General features: G+C 42.3%; 1 protein-coding gene across 5 annotated transcripts in view; it reads left to right on the plus strand.

Annotated features, from left to right (window-relative positions):
• The window catches only part of STON2 (stonin 2), a 136,152-nt gene that overhangs the window by 24,348 nt on the left and 90,423 nt on the right, over positions 1 to 21,381 (plus strand). For 3 of the 5 annotated variants that reach the window (XM_059688892.1, XM_059688910.1, XM_059688919.1), the window contains exons 2-3: positions 9,379 to 9,650; positions 11,628 to 11,906. In XM_059688892.1, the coding sequence (XP_059544875.1) occupies positions 9,563 to 9,650; positions 11,628 to 11,906 (367 nt within the window). In that variant the 5' untranslated portion in view covers positions 9,379 to 9,562. Of the gene's footprint in view, positions 1 to 9,378; positions 9,651 to 11,627; positions 11,907 to 20,359; positions 20,416 to 21,381 lie in introns of those variants that run through there. The other 2 variants (XM_059688900.1, XM_059688929.1) reach the window with 2 other exon arrangements.

Genomic DNA, 21,381 nt, shown 5'->3' on the forward strand with positions numbered 1-21,381 from the left:
AAGTTAAAGGTTGGCCACGATGTCCTCACCTGGAACTCAGGATCTCCTCCAAGCTTATGCCTGTTGTTGGCAGAATTCAGTTCCTTGTGGTTGTAGGATTGTAGTTCCCCTTTTCTTGCTGGCTATTGGTTACCACTCTCAGCTCCTAGGGGGCTACCCTTACCCTCCATTTTCTCCTCCTTCGTCTCAGTAGTGGAGAGCCTTCCTCTCACACTTTGAATTTCTCTGATTTTCTCTTCTGCTACCAGCCAAAGAGAACGTTGCTTTTCATTGGCTCAATGATCAGGTTAGGCTCACCTGGATAGTCATCTTATCTTAATGTCAATTGATTAGTAACCTTAATTGCATCTGCAAAATTCCTTTTGCCATACATTATGATGGCAACAGTAACACCAGGGTGTAGAGATCATGGGGGTCATTGTAGAATTCTGCTTGCCACAATTTCTCTCTCCTATTTTATTAGAGTTGCATTCACCTGCCTGTAGAAAACTTGATTTTAATACCTTAAACAAAAAATTTTCACACATAATAAATATAGAGATGCGTGATCGTTGATATTAGTTCAGTGGCTCAGTGACATCAAGGCCAGTGACTCTGATTCTCTTAGCCTTTCCTCCTGGCTGTAGTATGATTAATGTAGCTCCAGCCATCATGACCATATTCAGGATAGGAAGGAAGAGAAAGTGAGAAGCATTAGGGATGCATGAGCAATACCTGTGAAACAAAACAAAGACAAAAAAACATTTCTCAAAACTTTATTTTCTCATCATACTTCTGTTTATGTTTCATTGCCCCAAACCTGGCCAAGTGCCTATCCTGAGGTACAAGGGAGGCTGGGAAAGCAGGAATAGGAATTACTGACTGACTCAACCGATGATACATCTTCTGGTGCCAGATGATGATAGGAAATGAATGCTGGTGTTACAGCTAACACATTTGTTATACCTGTTTTCTGGAAGGCAGAATGTGGCATAATAGAATGGAGACTTGTGATCCTGTCCCAAATCTATCATGGTTAAGCTGTGACCTTAGACTGGTCAAGCAACCTCTCTGAGCCAGTTCCCTTATATATCAGGTGAGATAAATGTCTGCTTTACTTATCTCAGGGCTATTATAAAAATGAATTGAAATAATCCATGACACCCTAGCTGGTTTGGCCCAGTGGATAGAGCGTTGGCCTGTGGACTGAATGGTCCTGGGTTCGATTCCAGTCAAGGGCACATGCTCGGGTTGTGGGCTCAATCCCCAGTGGGGGGCATGCAGAGGCAGCCGATCAATGATTCTCTCTCATCACTGATGTTTCTATCTCTCTCTCCCTTCCTCTCTGAAATCAATAAAAAATATATTTATAAAAGATAATCCATGACCTTTTTTGCAAACTGGAAATATAGGCTAACTATAATTTTGTTAAGTATTTGGAATAAAAATAAGAATGTATTTCATTGATTCTAAGAATTATATGGATGTATATACATATTTTAAAATACTTTATAATCTCTGAAATTAGATGCATTTTACAATCTATGGCATCTTCACTTGAATAAAATATAACATTTTGTTAAGCTTCTTGGAAAGTCTTAGGGTTATGCCCTGGAAATATGGCCATCATTGGGACTCATAGCCTTCTGTAGTCTCCTAGGAAATTGACAGTCTCGTGATGGAACATTCAAAGTAATACACTCATGACTCTAAAATATAGATGGAAAGAAATGATCCACACCAACTCTACCTTTATACAAGCACAATGTTAGTATCCCTATTCCAGATATGGAGCTGAAGAAGTCAGCCAAGATGAGTTTACCAAGATGGACTAAGCCAGTGACTCCTAAGAGTTCAAGGTACTGGAAAGTGTTGTGTTCTGCAGATTTTAAAGCTTGACCTCCTACCACGGTCATTCACTGAACATGACACACCACTGTTCAGGTACCTGGGGATATCCTTCTGGGTCACTGCCTCAGGAATGCACCAAAGATCAGAGAGCCAGTTTTTCAAGCCAAGTGTGACTTAGATCCTGGACTCCGAATGTGGGGCCATGGAACTGATGAATAGCACAGCCACCAGGATTTTACAAATTATAACCTTGGGATGGATAACAAATATATATACATATATATATATATATATATATATATATATATATATATATATGTTTATTTATACGTATATGTATTTATACAAATACACACAAATAATGTGACTTTAGAGGGATACAAGAACAGACATCTAGGGATAGGGGATGATGGTATGTGTGATTGAAAGAGAGAAATAGGAGAGAGTTACTTTATAGAGAATCATGGGTATATATTGATTATAGTTAAAATATGACATTCCTTTTGAAGTTCTTTCTCATATATATTTGACTTGAGGCTGGAGTGTTCATTCTAGAAAAAGAGTGGTCAGTCTGTTTCTAAAGAAAGGAATATTTAAACATAAAAATTATAAAAATATAGGAAAAGCAAACAGCCAGGGCCACTCAGTATTTCCCTTTCAGGAATATCAAAGCACCTGTTAATTGAAGTGTGTGTGTGTGTGTGTGTGTGTGTGTGTGTGTGTGTTGTGTGTCCGAGTGTGGGTGCACATGTGTGCTCATTGAGAGTGTGTATCTGTTCTCCAGTGAGCTGTGCTCGGGTTCTATTGACATGAACTCTGATGTTCACAGGAGATAAGAATTTGGAAGAAAAAGGAAGAGGAGGGGGGGGAAAAAAAGGAAGAGGAGCAGTATTCCAAACCCTTTATCTGATGAAGGCCTTTGCCATAGGGTAATCGGCGCCTTCCTGGCTTCTGTTTATTCTGGGAAGTTATGAAGCAAGTAGCACGGTTACTTTGACTTCCTGATTAAACTTTTATGATTTCTCTAGCCCACTGTGACAGAGGTCTCAGAATATAAAACCGTGCTTGATATTTTGTGTCCTTGTAACATGCACAATTCTGAGTACATAGTAGATGCTCAGTAAGTTTGTTGAATGTCTTGTTTTGAAGAAAGCTCTAAAGAAATACGTAGAATCCATGCATTCTCATTTTTCCCATTCTTCCTTTTTTTTTTCAGTTTTCCTTTTGACATTTAGATGCTTGTTCTTGATCAGAAAAGAGCTAAGGCCTTACTTAGGGGTTTGGAATTGGCATTGAGATCTAATTTTAGATCTAGTTTAAGATGTTTCTGCATAAACCCCAAACAGACAGCTGGACAGTGTTTGCCAGTAGCCTCACAACCCAATAAGTGGATGCAGAAAATTTTAAAGGAACTGAATACATGTGGCAAAGAGATATAAGGCAAAGATGGCTAAATTCTCAGATTTAAATAACCCCTTTGGATCACTAACCAAACAAGAGTTATGTAGTGGTATTATAGAGCATAATACAAAATAAAGCTCTGTCCCAGTTCTGAAGGGATGGAATTAATCCATCTAGCTACATGAAGCCCTCCTTTCCTTCTCAGATGATATGATTTATTAAAGTTCTATAAAACTCCTAATTGATATTTCCAGGATATCAGTATAAAAATCACCCTAATTTGGATGATCTAAACTGACCTTTTTTTTTAAAAAAAATGAGCATAATTCAGAAAGGAATGTTTCAGGGAAGGGCTTCCAATTCTGGCTGTAACTGGCAACAAACCAGTCCTTCTGCAGTAAAGAGTCACAAACCTGGATGAAATAATGTATGAGATAACTCTTTCCAGGTATTGGTCAACAGAAAGCACAATATTTTGATCCTGAGAGAAGGAAAACTCATGAGGTGAGTCTGATGGTCACAATCTTGGCCCTCTTCCAAGGAAGAGTTTTCTGGTTGGAGGTAGTATGTTGGAGTCTACTCTGTCACAGCAGTCCTGTTGAAACAAAGAAACAGAGATCAGAGCATGGGGCAATTGAAGCATCTGGAATCTGCAGAGCAGGGCACTAGAAAGGAGAGAGTTGCATGGGAAAGGGGGGACAGAAGTGAGTCTGGGTGTGCCCAGGGAATCCTTGGCTGGGCTGGAGTGCACATGTACAGATTGAAACCATATGAAATTTGCCAAAAGTGTTGTCTTCAGGATTGAAAATGGGCTTTTCATAAATCCATCCAACAAAGTAGAAGACCAAGCCTACGAAAGATCAGAGTGAGCAGGCAGATTGACTACTGGTAAAAACCAGGTCTCTTCAGGGAAAGATCAAATGCAGAAAGCCTTCAGGGTATCATTAGCTATGATTAGGTATGCACAGAAATCGTAAAATATTACTCATATTAAAAAAAAGTCAACAGAAACTAATCCCCAAATTTCTCAGAGGTTGGATTTGGCAGACAAAGCATTTAAAGCAGCTATTATCAATATGTTAAAAGAACTAAAGGAAGATATTGTCATAATGAGTGAATATATAGGCATTTCAACAGAGAAATAGAAACTATAAAAGAATCAAAAGAAAATTCTAGAATGGAAAAGTTGAATAACTGAGAAGAAAACTTTACAAGATGAGCTTAACAGGAGAATGAAGATGATAGAAGGAAGAATAAATGATTTTGAAGACAGACAAACAGGAAAAGAGATAGAGAAAGGAGGAGAAAACCATTGATGTGAGAGCAAGACATTGAATGGTTGCCTCCTGCATGCCTCCTACCAGGGATTGAACCTGCAGCCTGGGCATGTGCCCTGACTGGGAATCGAACTGGCAACCTTTCATTGCATGGTATGATGCCCAGCCAAGTGAGTTGCACGATCCAGAGCCTCAGTAGTCTTTTAAAGCCCTTACTCTTTGCTGTTAGTGTTTTGATGGGTAACCTATCAATAGTTTAGAAAGACTACTGTGTGATTGTTTTATGTTGCTGTCGTACCTCCCTGCAATCTACTGTAAGATACTTGAGGCTTGTGATGCTGTCCTGCTTGTCCTTGAACCTTCAGGCCAGGGGTCCTCAAACTTTTTAAACAGGGGGCCAGTTCACTGTCCCTCGGAACGTTGGAGGGCTGGACTTTAGTTTAAAAAAAAACTATGAACAAATTCCTATGCACACTGCACATATCTTATTTTGAAGGAAAAAAACAAAACGGGAACAAATACAATATTTGCATTTGCATGTGGCCCGCGGGCCGTAGTGTGAGGACCCCTGCTTCAGGCCCTGAATGGGCCCAGCACAGAGTACCCAAGATATGCTCCTGCTGATGCTGCCTCCTGTCCTTTGGGATACACTGAGGTCCTGTTGTGGCCGATAGCTTCCATCATCAAGAGTCTGAGGAAAGTTAATCTCCCCAAGCTTGAGTCACTCTTGAACTTTCAGTAGCTTCCCATCTCCCACTGAGCTCTTCTTCTCAGCCGTTAAGGCCACCAATCCTTTGTCTCCACATTTCCTCAGTAGACAGCTCAGCTCTCATCAGACTGACCTTCACATTGGCCCCAAAACAAGCCCCACAAAGGTCTGAATTGTAATCGTCACTTATGCTGACCCTCTGTCCCAAGGATGTCCTCACTCTTCCCTCACAAAAGTCCAGAACCAGGGATGTCCTTCAAGTCCAAGAAATCAGCCCAGCGCCTTATGCTTCCAGCCCTTGCAGATCTCTCTGTGGCTAAACAGCATTTCCCGTATATCCTCCAATAGGCAGTTCTTCCTGGATTTGCTTGTGTTTGCTCTTCTGTGTAGCTTCATCTCCCCAGCTAATGTGCAGACTGCATGCAGGTCACTGTCTCAAAGGGTGCCAGTTGCATTTCTGGACACACTGGGCTCATGAATTCCTATAACAAATCTATTTCTATGACTCCCAATCCTATGAGCCAACTGGTTTTCTTCTCCACCCCCAAATTTTAGTGTGTAAGGGATGCTGAGAAATAAGCTTCTCTCCGAAATGGCCACCTGGAGACTTCAATGAAATATGTCATGTCTCTCGGTCAATGCTGCTGCTGGTACTGAGTCACTGCTCATTTGTGGTGATGATCCTAAGCCTCACTTTGTGATTCATGTTCTAAAAATGGGGTGAGGTTTTCGCAGAGAAACCAATCCCAGTGTGAACTTACCCTCACAATTATTGGGTTCCTCTGTGGTTGCCAGCTGCTAGCACAGCACTCCTCAAGGTATGGTGTCTGATGGCTTATTGGATGATGTGGCTGTATCTTGGCAAATACCTGGAATCCATTTCACGGGGTTATGACGGGGGGTTCTCTGTAATAGATTTGTTCTGCCAGGTATGGGACTTCTCATTATCTAACCAGCCTATACCTGGGTCTGAGATTCCCGAGTATGGGGTAGGTAGATCCTTGGGGCTCTTCTTTCATTCTGGTTCCTCAGCCAGCATGCACCTATATCTATAAAGAGTAGGCTGAGTGCTTGACTCCCCTTAGCATCTAGGACAGCGGTTCTCAACCTTCCTAATGCCGCGACCCTTTAATACAGTTCCTCATGTTGTGGTGACCCCCAACCACAAAATTATTTTCGTTGCTACTTCATAACTGTCATTTTGCTACTGTTGTGAATTGTAACGTAAATATCTGATATGCAGGATGTATTTTCATTGTTACAAATTGAACATAATTAAAGCATAGTGATTAATCACAAAAACAATATGTAATTATGTATGTGTTTTCCGATAGTCTTAGGCGACCCCTGTGAAAGGGTCATTCGACCCCCAAAGGGGTCGCGACCCACAGCTTGAGAACCGCTGATCTAGGAGACCTGCTCTAAAAATGACTGAAACGGGAAATCACTAAAACCAGAATGTGTTAATGACAGAAATGGGGTGGTTTCATGAAATTTGTATGCTAGTCCCAAGACTTCCACTAATGACCTGTGTGACTTTGGGCGAGTCATTTAGCAATAGCAGTGATGGCTGGAATGGGGCCTGGCACATAGTAGGCTCTCTGTGAGGTCCTCTGCTATTATCATTGTTATAGAGGGTAATTATTCCCAGTACTAAGTACTGGTGTATATTATCTTACTTAATCCTTAAAATTATTGAGTTTTGTTATTCTTGCTGTCCCAGGGTGACCTGAGGACTGAAGTCCGGACAATTTTAACTCCTAGGCCCATGCTTTCAATCTCCATTGCTACACCTAATTTCCTTAGGCTTCAGTTTTCTCATCTGTAAAACTTGAGAGCTGGACTATCGGTCTTTAAATCCTCCGAGCTCTAAGATTTCCAAGTATTTTCCCCATAACCTTCTTTTTTCCCCCACAACCCTTTCCCACCCACAGTCTCATACTGTAAATCTCAGTAAATTCATTATCACGAGACCTACAGGATGTTTTCCCCACTGAGCTGTAACATTGCATGTGTCAGCATGTGGACATGTGTTGTGGCTCTTTTGTTGTTCTTGGACCTGGTTTACATGTTGCTGCTGTTGGGAGAGGAGGCATCTGACTCTTCAATTTTACTGTTTTATCTTGGCCTGCAGCCATCTCCACATTGAGTTACTCGAGCATTTGACTGGGCCAGAGAAAGGCTTCATGGGAGAAGCCTGTGCAATCAGCTCTTGGGTGCTGGGCTCTATGTGGTTCTTTGGGAGACCTGGTTTGCAGCACTGCATTCTCCAGACGGTTTGCACATGTCTGGTCCGTGGCTGGTAAGGATCTTAGGAGAGCGACTTGGGAGAGAGATTTCTGGGCCTTGCGTTTTCTGTGCAGCTTGGGTGCCCTAGCGGGTTTCCACATGAGGAGTTTCACAGATCATTTCATCATGGTTCCATCGTAATTGATGTTTGTAAATTGTTTCAGTTGAGTGGTAGTTTTTTTTTATATTCTCTAGTCCTTTTTTTGTGTCTGTGACCCAAAGATTAGAGTGTTTTGGCATTGAAAGACCTGGGTTCAAGGGTCATATCTAACACACCTGCTTGTTATGGCCTCTGCTGGATCATTCTTTGGGTGACATTTATGGTGGGGGTGGGGTGGAGAATTAACTTGTCAGTGTCTTGGGATATAAGAATTCTTTCACTTAAAAGCCTGGAGAAAACATCTTAGGAGCTTAGAAACAAAACAAGGACCTGGAAATAAAAAAAACCTGTTGGATAAATCACTTATTTAATGCAGATTTCTTCATCTATAAAATAATGATATTAATACCTGTCTTACCCTACTAAAGTGACTATTGAATCAAATGAATTATGGTGTGAAAATACGTTTCTGAAAATTATAAATTCTATACAAACATTAGTTGTTTTTAGGAAGCATCATACAACAAAACTAATTGTTTTAATTACAAAAAAAACCCCAAAGCTGTTAATGTTTTTATGCTGATTTTCCACAGCACAGATTACTTACTGCATGTAATAACCTATAATAAAATTTTCTTTTTATTGTGAACCACTTAGAAGGCTATGAGTTCAACTCTTCTAGACTAAAATGAATACTGTGAGTAGTGAGTTAGTAAGAACTAATATTGTACGAGGTGGATAGTAGCTCTTTTGCAGAAACACATTAATTTTGCATTAATTCAGATTTTATTAAGTCATCATAAAAGTAAGAGCAAGGTTAAATTTTTGTAAGGGCAGTAATACTACAAACAAAATTACAAGTCTGTAAAGTATCCTTCTATATACTTAGAATGTAATTGCAGTAAAAGTAAAGGCTAGGCTTTTATGTACTAATTCACATCGGCCTAGAATCAGAACGTGTTTAACGCACATTTTACACTAAAGCAAATATGTCCTACCCCCTTACTCCAAATGAACAAAATAACTCCATTTCTTCTTTTTTTTTTTTTTTTTGATTGGTAAACCATGCTTGGATATACCATCTGGAGATTGTTGGGTTTCTGCCAACGTTTTAACTCAGGCTTGCCAAGAGCTACCTGCCTAAGGCAAGAAACCTCACTGATTTAATAGGAAAGAGCATGCTTTTACTTCACCATTTGGTAAAAGAATGTGAAAGTACTTTGGGCAATATTAATATTTGTTTTACAATGATGGCATTATATTATAGTTAGAATGTTTCCATACTAAAATAATTGGGGAAACTGGGGGATCTAATTGCTTAAATTTGTGTGATTATTTACAAGTCTGATATAGAGGCACATGCAGAGATCTTGATGCTAAAGGCAAATATTTCCCTGTGAGAAGTGGGAGCAAGACAGGGGCACAGAAAAGTAAGGCCAGTGGGCACCATCCAGACCTCCTTCTGGGTAGTGTTGAAAGCCCTAGACCTGCCTGGCTGGCATGGCTCAGTGGTTAAGCATCATCCTATGAACCAGGAGGTCAGGGTCGATTCCTGGTCAGGGCACATGCCCGGGTTGCAGGCTCAATCCCCAGTGTGGAGTGTGCAGGAGGCAGCAGATGAATGATTCTCTCATCATTGAGTTTTTTTCTCTCTCTCCCTCTCCTTTCTGCTCTGAAATCAAATATATATATATATTAAAAAGGCCCTAGACCTGAGTAGATTGGGTATAATGTGATGGTATCCTTTTAAACTATTATTTTTTTAAAAACAGATTTCTTCTTGGCAGATTAACCAAAGACAATCTGTCTACATTCTGAGTGCTGCCACCTACAAGATCACCGTAACAGACTCCTAGGCCGAAGTCCACCCCGCTACCTTACCCTTACCCTACCCCAGACACGACTCTGGGGTCTGCCTGAGGCCAGCAGTGTGAAGATGACCAGCACCTTCCTAGCATGACGACCTTGGACCATGTGATCGCTACCCAGCAGTCAGAGTGGGTCTCCTTCAATGAGGATCCACTCTTTCCCGTCCCTTCTGAGGGTAAGCGGTGCTTTCATTTCCTAAGGGAAAGGATTAAAAAGAACCACACCTGCTTGCTATGGCTTTCACTTGATTATTCTTTGGGTGGAATCTTCATATGGAAAAAAGAGCCAGTCTGTCACTTTCCTGAGATGCAGGTTCTTCTGGTTAGGAATCTGGAGGAAGCATCTTAGGAACCTTGGGTTCCCACACAAGGGCCTGGAAACAGCACAAGTATCGGCTGCTTTCTTCCAAGTAGCATAAACTTTCTATTTACAATGTACTTTATACTCAGCCCTTTGGGTTGTTACTCCCAGCAGCAACTTGGATTTTCTCAAATTTTAAAGTGTAGCTGTTAAGAGTGACAGGCTGTAGAGGCAGATTGCTTGGGCTCAAATCCTGGCTCCATCACAGATGAGTGACATGCCCTTGGATAGACTTTTTATTCAACATCTCTGTGTGGCAGCCTATGTGCAGCACAGATAACCACAGTACTTATCTCACGGTGGTTGTGAGGAGTAAATGAATTAATGTATGTGCCTGGCTCATGGAAAAGCTCTGTAGTTGTCACCCATGATCATGATGAAGATGGCCAACCTGGCTTCTAGGGAACTGGTGCCAAGGCACGAAGTTCAAGGTAGGGTACAGGAGATGGTTGCAGAGCCATGTCAGCTGGTTCTGTTCTATTGTAACTGCCTCTGCTAAACCTGCCTCTGCTAAACCGAAACCAGCCCGCTTCATTCACAGCACTTGGCAAGTGTGAGTTCCGAGGTGTGCCTTCATTATGAGTCCTGGAGGTGTGGCTAGTCGGCACTGAATTGTGCTAAACGTGTGAAATACTCACACTGGATTTCAAAGACCTAGTAAAAGTTAAATTTTTCATTAACAACTTTTATATCAATTACATGTTGGAATTATAAATTTTCAACATACTGGGTTGAAATATATATATTAAAAGTAGTTTTGCCAGTTTCTTCTTACTTTTTTTAATGTGGCTACTAGAACTAAAATTACATATGTGGCTTATTTATTTATTTATTTATTTGACTATGATAATCTAAAGGCTTTATTAGTTTGTTTGCTAGTTTGAGTTTTTAAAAAGTTTTTATACACTGCCTGGCCGGTGTTGCTTAGTGGTTGACCATCGACCTATGAACCAGGAGGCCATGTTTTAATTCCTGGTCAGGGCATGTGCCCTGGTTGTGGATTCAATCCCTAGTGTGGGAGCAGGGGGGTAGGGGGAGAGAATGCAGGAGGCAGCCAGTCAATGATTCTCTCTCATCATGGATGTTTCTATCTCTCCCTTTTCCTTCCTCTCTAAAATCAAAAAAAATATATTTTTAAAAAGTTTTTACACAGTAAAATGGACCACTTTTTATATACAGTTGATGAATTTTCCATGTATAGATGTGTGTAACTACCACCACAACCAGAGTATAGTTCTTTAAAAAAAAAACAACACAATTATTTGAAGGCTGTTAAATGTTTCAGGACCAATAAAGTGAAACAAATTGAGGGAAAAGCTTCTGCAGTGTTTAGTTATCACTGGTGCAGGATTTGCACCTGGTAGCCTGCAAGTGTGTAATTAGGACTGTGTGGAGTTTGAGGTTTAAATTGAAGTGTCTTTAGCCCAGACAGGAGTTCTCCAGGTCAGCCACACTCTCTACTAGTCCCTATTGCCTTTTGCTTTTCTCCTTCGACTCAGTTATATTTCTTGCTTGGCCTCTGTGGGCATTTTTAGTTGTGACCCTCAAGAATTGGTGTAGATGCTGAGATAAGAACAGTGAACAAGACTACCCCAATCTCAGCCTGGTCATGCTGAGGTTATAGTTTTGAAAACATTGCTAGGAAAACACTCCTTTGGCATAGAGGCAGATGGGCATGACTGCTGCTTTACCCTCACTCACTGTAATGGTGAGTCCTGTGATCACCCCTTGCCTATCCTTTGTTTTTCCGTCCTTGCACGTGAAGTGATGTGCTGTCTGGTGTCTGTTTCAGGGGCCACCGAAGGGCACCTCCCGGGACGGTCATCATCCTCAGACCAGTCCGAGAGCTCCTCCGGGGAGAACCACGTGGCGGATGGAGGCTCTCAGGACCTGTCCCACTCGGAGCAGGATGACTCCTCCGAGAAGATGGGCCTCATCTCTGAAGCGGCCTCTCCTCCTGGAAGCCCTGGGCAGCCCCCACCTGACCTGGCCTCGGCCATCAGCAACTGGGTTCAATTTGAAGATGACACACCCTGGACCAGCACTTCACCACCTCCTCCTAAAGAAACAGGTGGGACAGGTGGGAGGCCAGGAAGGGATCCGGCTCAGGTCTGTGCTCCTCGGGGATGCTTCTCCTTGAGAGTGTAGAAGGCTGCCAGGTCTCCTTGACCTGCTCCCAAGCCTGAAGCACTGGCCACAGAGGGGAGAGCAGGCAGAGGTCTCATCTGGCTTAATTCTACAAACCATGTTTTGTGTTTGTTTTTAAAAATATATTTTTATTGATTTCAGAGAGGAAGGGAGAGTGAGAGAGATTTAGAAACATCAATGATGAGAGAAAATCATTGATCGGCTGCCTCCCGTATGCCCCACACTGGGGATCAAGCCCGCAGCCTGGGCATGTGCCCCGACCGGGAATCAAACCGTAATCTCCTGGTTCATAGGTTAATGGCTCAACCACTGAGCCATGTTGGCTGGTCTGCAAACTGTTTTTGTTATCACCAGCATATGGAAGGATTTCTGTGTTCTGGGCCATTTTCAGCCTTTCGCTCTTGTCCCTTGCTATTGACCTGTCTGGGAGGTATGCATATTTCTTTATCTATTAGGGATTAGAATTGCATTTACGCTGTACCTAAATTGTCAACTCCTTACGCATAGAAATGAATGTCTCTGAGTGTGAACCACCAACCATCTCTAATAGAATCACCAGTTAAATGTGGATATTTTTGTGTCCCAAACCTCTTGAATCCAAATCTTCAAGGGGGCACTGTCTTTAGTGCTAAGTACCTGATATTGTGGGATTTCAATGGCCGGAAGCTGCACTGGAGAGCTTGGCGAAGCCAGAGGAGTTGCTAGTCCTCACCTAGTAACCTGGTTGCAAGGGTAACTGGATAACCGTGGGGGGCTGTGTTCATTTTCTATTTACAACTGTAACAAATTACCACCAACCTAGTGGCTTAAACAGCACAGTGTTATTATTTTACAGTTCTGTAGCTCAGAGGACCAACCTGGATGCCACTCGGCTAAAATCCAGGTGTTGTCAGGCCAGCATTCCTTTCAGGAGGCTCTCAGGCAGAATGGGTTTCCTTGCACTTTCCAGCTTCCAGCAGCGGGTCACATTCCTTGACATGTGCCCCAGGCTCCATCTCAGGAGCTAGCAGTGCTGCATCTCTCTGTGCCTTTGTTCTGTGCACATCTCTCTAATTGACTCCTGCCTCCCCCTGCATTTGAAAGGCCCTTGTGATTACCTTGGGCCCCCCAGAATCATCCTGGATAATTTCCCCATCTCAAAGTTCCTTTTGCTGTATAAGGTGCCCTACTCACAGGTTCCGGGTAATAGGTGTGGACATCATTTGTGGGGGGCATTATTTTGTCTGCCACAGAGAAGAGCAAAAAAGCAAGGCTGATAATTTTTTCTGTTGATAAGTTAAATGTTTTGCTCATTTCAGTTTTTTAAAAACTCCTTTGTTTTTCAGACATGCCTTTAACACCAGTAAAAACAATTTTAGGAAAAGATGAAGTGTAATTCTGCCATATAATAAACACTTCCACTTTTACTTACCGATTTGCCCATTACTGTATGCGTTTTCCTATTTAAGCGTCAGATTTCTCTTGTTGGTGAGAAAGCCTCTGCCCTAAGAGCAGCAAGGATGAAGTGACAGGTCCAGACAGGCTTCCCGGTATAGCTGGAGGGAGGCAGTAACCTTTTCTAACACCTGACACTGGCGAGACAATGGGCTGATGAAGCACTTATATATGTGGCGAAAGTTACTGAGTGCTGGGCAGTGAATCAATACACAGTATGTTTCTTATTTTTAGTAAGATAACGCGTACTGAGTGCTTACTCTCCCAGGCACTACACTCAATGCTTTGTACTCCTCACCACAATCATGTGAGGAAGGTATTAACATTATATTCATATTACACACGAGGAGACTGATGAGACAGTGGTTTTGGAAGTTGCCCAAGGCTTTTCTGGGAAGTGTCAGAAGAAAGCTTCCGACGCCAGGCAGGCAGGCCCCAGGATCTCAGAACAGCCTAGGCATGTTCAGTGGTATGTTCCGTGGATCTGCCTGCCCAGCTGTAGTTTCCTCCGCTCCCTCATTCCTGGGAGGCTAGGGGGTGAGGGAGGGATGGGGTGGTATTTCTCCACTCGTTTGCCCTAAAATGGTCGTTGATTACATTCATGGCATTCAGATTCTTTCACATCTTGTTCATTCATACCTGGTCTTTAGCCTTAAATATGGCTCAGAACTATTTATATGACAGATGAGTCCATTTGCTTCCATTCTTCACCACTTATTTTTGCAAACTAACTGGGGATAACCATAACTATGTTGCCCCCATTTGACTGAGGATCCCAGCCTGTAACGGATGACGTTATGGATAGTGTTGAAAGCTTATGGCCCTGGCTGGGTGCTCAACTGGTTCAAGTGTGTTTCATGCATCAAAAATGTTGTGAGTTCGATTCCCAGTCAGGGCACATACCTGGTTGTGGGTTCAATCCCTGGTCAGGGCGAGTACAGGAGGCAACTGATTGATGTTTCTGTCTCTATCTCTCTCTTCCTTCCTCTTTCTCTAAAATAAATTTAAAAAAGCATATCCTCAGGTGAGGATTAAAAAAACAAAACAAAATAAAAACCTTATCCTTTAAGGCAGCAGTTCTCAAAGTGTAGTCTATAGATCCAGAAGGATTCCGAAGACCCTTTCAGGAATCAGAGTGGAGTCAGAGTGATTTTTATAATAACTCTAAGATGTTATTTACCTTTTTCACTGTATTGGTATTGGCATTGATGGTACAAAATTAATGGTGAGGGAAACTTCTGGCACTGTGTACTTACTTTAAAAAGTCAATCTCACTTAATATCCTTGATGAAGTAGTACAAATTCTTAATTTTATTAAATGATGATTCTTAAGTATATCTCTTTAATATTACCTGTGACAGGTTGGGAAATATGCATAAAATACTTCTTCTCCATATCAAAGTATAATGGTTGTCTTAAAGAAAATATTAAATGTTGGTGAGAAAAATGGTTACCTACAAAAATAATTGGGTTTTAAAATTTTTCAATTAAAGAAATAAATTTAAAAAGTTAAAATTGTCTTTAAATGTTTATAATTAAAACTAGAGGCCCTGGTTTTTGTGCACTGGAGCGGGGGAGAGAGGTGTCCCTCAGCCCGGCCTGCACCCTTTCTAATCTGGGACCCGTTGGAGGATGTCTGACTGCCAGTTTAGGCCTGCCTTCCCCTGCCTGCCTGATTGCCCCTAATGGCTTGCTCCCCTGCTGGCCTGATCGCCCCTAACTGCCTCTGCCTCAGCCCCTGCCACCGTAGCTTTGTCTGGAAGGAAGCTGGACGTCCGGAAGATGTCCAGTTAACCCCGTTTAACTAGCATATTACTCTTTTATTAGTATAGATAATGCAAAAAAGTCCTTGAATAAAATATTAATATTTTAAAAACAGATCCCCCAATACTTACATGACTGCCACACACATCTCATCCTAATCCCAGCACTAGTTGTAATAAGACATGTTTTGTAGGTCTCCCTTCATTTGCTTTTAGTTCTCCCCCAGAACTCTTACTCAGTTTTTCCCCAAATCAATAGCGCCCACCTGAAAAAACTAGGGCGGGGGGTGGGGAGGGGGTGGGCAGCTTATATAGAATGAGTGACTGTCTGGTGTTTTTTAGTCTAATCTGACAATATAGAAACGAACTATCAGTTTCCCATTTACCCATCCTAAAAATGCTTCTCTTAGCTTATGAATTTCCATCAATCAGATCCTGGATCTATAATGGCTAAGCTTCAGTATATCAAGTAAAAATTATGTTGGTATGGATAACACATGAATGAATTGGAATTGAGTAAGCAAGATATTTGACCTGTTGTATTTAAACATGCAGAAATTGAATCTATGGAGAATGGTGGAATATGTAGGTGTGTCTCCATACATAGCAGGTAGTGAAGTTCAGCCAGAAAAAAGGGCTCCATGGGAACTGAGTTTTGGCTTCAGCCATTTTCCCAGTCACCTAAGTATCAATAGAACAAACAGACTCTTTCCTATAAGATAGTTGCAATTTCTTTCCATTTCATTCCTCGTGTCCCATTTGCCTGTATTAAATGCCCAGCACTTCTGATAAGACAGAGGTCTCTGTGTCAGGAGAAAGGGAAAATGTATGTCTTGGATCTGTCCCTTGCAGCTTCTCTATGAATATCCTTATATGAGAAGATTATGATCTTGGCCTAAGAGAAATAGATGGGAGGACCAAAAAAAGAGAATAAATGGGACCAATTAGGGCTGTTCCTAGTCTGGATTTCCAGAAGCAGACAGTGGAGACTTACTTAGCCAGCTGTGCCAAGCCTTAACATCTGGCTTGCAAAGAGAAGTTAGGAAAGAAAGAAAACACACACACACAGTAGCAGGTGAAGAAATGTTTTTCTGGGATGCTCCTCTTCTTCCCCCAGTTCCCATGCCTTCACTCTTTCCAATTTTTCGGGCAGATGAAGCGCGCGCACACACACACACACACACACACACACACACACACAAAGAATTTATCCTTTAAGCTGTGCCACCTAAGAATAAAGGCTGGGGAGGATTGGATTTCAGCCTGGAATGGGAATGTACTCTTGGCCCTAATTAAAATGCAAGGAGGCTGTAGGCATGGTGGAGTTAGGGACAAAGAGACTGTCATTAGTGGTAAATCTCTTATTTTTGTGGCATTTAAATACCAGAAGCTGAGCTGGTAGCTTAGGGAAGCCAGGGAGGTGCTAGTCCTCACCCTGGTGACCTGGCTACTTAGTTTATTGTTCACTGAAGCATACCAAGGTCAATTGTATAACCTGGAACCACAGCTGGTGGGGAAAACAACTCCAGAAATGCTTACATCCATCAAGGGAACAAGTTTTTTTGGATTTCAACTAGGGCAGGATTTGCAGTGAATTAAGTGCCATTGTGGTTGGTCTGGGGAAAAAGATACAGATCTCCCTTAGAAAAAAAACATTAATAAAAGCAGTTGAGTGGCAAAGCCCTTCTGTAACCATATGTATAGGAAAGACGACTGGCATCAACTCCTTGGACCTGAGGATACTAGGGTGAGAGGGCACATAAAATCATGCATCTTGAATCATTTGTAAAAATTGTTTCCTCCATTCCCTGACATTTGGTGTAGGCCAACTTTGGGATTCATATCTCTTTGGCTTAAGAAGACCACTTTGGCTCAGACTATGTTGATAAATATTATCTTTAGAAAGATTTTTATTAGAGTTTTAAATGTCTGATACTTAAGACTTAAAACAGCCACAAGAATACTGTTCACATCTCCAATGTGAAGATGCCATATGATCTATCTGCATTACATGGTGAAAAATATAGAGAAATGTAACTGAAAACTCATTTGCTGAATCTTGAACTAAATTCATAGCTATTATGTTAAACCCTGAGCAGAAGGAAAGTGTTTTGAAAAATGAGCTTCTGGTGAATCTGTTCAAGTAAAAATGGGATCTTTATATTATTATCTAAAAAATATTTTGAAATGAACTTCAACTCAGGTAGTGTTTTATTCACACTGGGGCCTTTAGCTATAGTGTGTCTGAGTTTTCCTAGTTGCAAAAAGTTTTCCTAGCTTAGTATTTTGCCTTCTCTGGCTTTAAAATTCCACTGCACACCAGGAAGACTGTAGTGGCCATTCTTTACAAAGATTCTTTCAGAGCAAAGACTGATTTTAAGCATTATGCAAGTGTGTGTGTGTGTGTGTGTGTGTGTGTGTGTGTGTGTGTATGTGCACGCGCACGCACACGCACGTGTGCTTAGACTATGTTTGCAAATGCATGCAGACAAATTGACTGGAAGAGCAAAGTTCATCCTCAAAATTTTAAAAAATTAAGGAGTTATTATCAGCATGAGGCTTCCTGTTCACTTGTCACGCTTTGCACTGACCTTCCTCTGCGGACATGGCCATTTGGTAGCAAGGCCAAGGCTGAATTGGACCCATTATGCAGATCCTGCAGGATATGCATAGTTACAAACATAAAAAAAAAACACAACCTTTTATTTCCGGAACATTTGTCCCTCAGCCCAAGCCATATACTTGTATTCCCTTGTTCTTCAAATGTTTGCCCCAAAGACTTGGGCTAAAGGCCTTCCCATTGTGTCTGGAGAAGCTCATTATCTGGGACCAGAGAAAGAGCCACTTGTTTGGGGAGGACCAGGGATGATGTCAGCCGTTCAAGAGGGAGGCAGGGGGACAGCTGAGAGACTTAATCCCGGGGAAGTCTAGCCCAGCCCAGCGGGTAAATTCTATTATGTTTTTCATTCTGCCCCTGGGGGTGAGTGGTGGGTGGGGGTGGAATAAGATCCCAGACCTTGGTGACTGTAGCTGTGGCCCACTGCATTTGGCATGCATATGTATATCCCTCCTCAACAGAGAAGGTCTTCTTTTCCTTTAATACCTTGAATTGTTCTTCTCCACTTTTTAATGTAATTCGTGACCTTTCTGGAATCCATCTCAGACAGGGATGTCCTCAGGAATGAGTTTTAACAGAGCCCTTCTTCCTCAGGGCCCTCTCCACTGGGCTCCACACTGCTCTAATCGCCACCCCTCTTGCTGTTTCCAGCAAGCTCTTTTCTGTTCTTGCTGTTCCCTGCATCCCTTAGAGCTCATCCACATTTTCACTCAGAGCTCTGCTCAAGCGTTTCCCCCCCAGCTTTTCCCGCTTTAAATGTGTACACCCCGTGTCTCTACCCAAAATTAGGTTATATATTTGTTTCTTTGGTTATTGTCTCTCTTCCCCAGTAGAGGGAAGGGACTTTGTCTACTTCATTCACACTCTGTCCCAGATTATGGTGCATGGAACTTAGTCGGTGCTCACTTAGCATTTGTTGAATTAATGAATGAAAAGTGAAAGATGTACTATATGAAACCTGCTATGGAATGACTAAGTGCCTTCTGTTTATGGGGGCAATGGGCTGTTAGGTTGAAGGACAGCTTCCTCAATAAAGTGAAAATTTTTTGAACTAGGCCAGTCTCTTCCTCATCATGCCCTTTTCTTATTAGCTGACTATTATTTGATTTCCCATTGTTTTACACACAATGAATATACATACATACATACATACATATAAACATGCCACATGCATGTACACAGACTCATAGCATACACATAAAGTAACATACACATACGTGTACACACATATGTACATATATACAGAGTGGGGCAAAGCAGGTTTACAGTTGTTTGTATGGAAAATAATACAATAATTTATAAATAATAATAGAAGAATAAACTATTCCTCAAACTCACAACTGTGAACCTACTTTTGCCCCACCCCATATGTGTACAAATACACGTATACTTTTCCTGGGGGCTGCCTTAAAAAACACACTTAAAATTATCCATTATATTTTTGTTGGATTTGAAGGTACCATCATGTCATGGGGGAAAGGGGGTCTCTCAATGATGGCTTTTTACAACTACCTAAAAGGGACCTTGAAATATTTCACTAGAATGTCAATATTATCCTTTTCCAGAGACTGTGCTAGCTCACCCAGGTGGGCCTTGTGGCTGTCTGACCCCCTGTGTGGGACACAACACAGTACACTAGGCAAGCACGCATTCATTAACTCGCTCATTCATGCAATAAAATTTAGGTGCTGGGAAAGCAATTATGAGAAAGTTGGCCACAGTCCCTGCTCTCTCCAAGCTGAGGCTGCCGAATGGTTGGGCAATCTGTTACCAATGAAGCCTTGTGGGGTGAGAGGAGTCCCTCCGAGCCAGTCCTGGGACAGCCGCTCCTCGTTGCCAGCTGTGAAATCGCAGGGGAGTCACACAGAAAGACCACGATTTGATCTGTTTTGGACTCATGGATAGGCATGTTTATAGCGTTGGAAATATCATATAGCTCTAGTGAGTAGACATCAAAGTGTAAATAAAGGACATGACATCAAAATGCATGTAAGTATTAAAAATGTTCATCTACCCAGGATCCCAAAGGATAAAGAGAAAGAGAAATAATGTATTTGCTGTGTTGGTGAAGCTGGCAACTTGTACATTTATTATTCATTCAACCAATGGTGCCTTGAGCCCCCACTGTGAGCCAGTCACTGTTCAAGTCACTGGGGATAAGAGGACTTTTCCTGCCTCGTGGAGCATTGCATTCGGTTGGGGGAGCCATTCCAGAAACACCGCAAAGAAGTAGACAATGTAAGTGTGTTAGGTAATGTGGGAAGTGGGAAGGAGAAACAAATGAGGCCCAAAAGGGGCTGCGTGAGGGACAGTGTGAAATCTTACAGAAGGCCAGGGAGTGTCTCTCTCTGTGCTGCAACTTTTGAGTGAAGGCTTTAGAGAAGTGAAGGAGCAACCTTGCAGAAATTGGGGAAGGAGGCTTCCAGGCGGAAGAAACTGCAAGTGAGGAAGGAACTAACTACAAGTGACCAGTCTCTGAGGGACACCGTGTTCCTGGGGTGTGACTGCAGTGGAGGGAACCGGGGGTGCGGGGCGGGGGGGGGGGCGGTGGTGTGTGAAGAGAAGGAGACAGGCAGAGAGTCCTGGGACTCAGACCATGCAGCTCCTCAGAAGGCACGGTGAGGACTTGCACGTTTACTGTGGGTGAGATGGGGAACTAGTGGAGGGTTCGGAGCACAGGTGTGGGTAAAATTTGACTTAAGTTTGAACAGATAATCCTATTAAGACTGTGGCTGAGGCCCTAACTGGTTTTGCTCAGTGGATAGAGTGTCAGCCCAAAGAATGAAGGGTTCTGGGTTCCATTCTGGTCAAGGGCATGTACCTTGGTTGTGGACTCGATCCCCAGGAGGGGGCATGCAGGAGGCAGCTGATCGATGTTTCTAACTCTCTATCCTTCTCCCTTCCTTTCTGTAAAATCAATATTTTACAGAAAGAAGAAAAGAAAGATGTGGCTAGGACAAGTGAAGAAGCAGAAAGAAGAGGTGCGAGGTATCTGCAATGAGCCAGGCAGGAGAGGATGGTGGCTGGCACCAGGCTGGTAGCTGGGAGATGGTGGGCAGGGATAGGATTTCAGACATGTTCTGGAGGTGGGACTAGTGCAAGTTGTGATGGACCGAATGTGAGAAGACTTAGGGATGACTGCAAGGTTTCAGTCTTGAGAACCTGAAAGGATGAAGGAGCTGGTGTGGAGGGGATCACAGGAACGCAGTTTTGGACACGGAAAGTTAGATCCAAGTGGAGACTTCAAGTAGATTTGACATAAGGATTTTGTCTGGAAATGATAACAGCTACCACTGAATTCTGTTTGAGTACTTCTTTTGTGCCAAGCACTTCTCCAGGTTTTTTGTCATTATTAACCTAATCCCCTTCTGAGGTGGGTACTATTTATAGCCGCATTTTACAGGTTAACATGCAGAAGAACAGACGGATTAAGTAACTTGCCCCAGGCTATAGGGCCAGATTCAAGATCCTTGTACATACCTCTAAGAGAGGGAGAGGCAGATTTCTATCTTTCATCATTTTTTTTCTTGCAGGATGGGTGGGGCTGGGATCACTGGGATGAGGGCAGCCTGCTGCTACCAAAG

The sequence above is a fragment of the Myotis daubentonii genome, chromosome 1 (genome assembly GCF_963259705.1).
Source record: "Myotis daubentonii chromosome 1, mMyoDau2.1, whole genome shotgun sequence".
Taxonomy (NCBI): Eukaryota; Metazoa; Chordata; class Mammalia; order Chiroptera; family Vespertilionidae; genus Myotis; species Myotis daubentonii.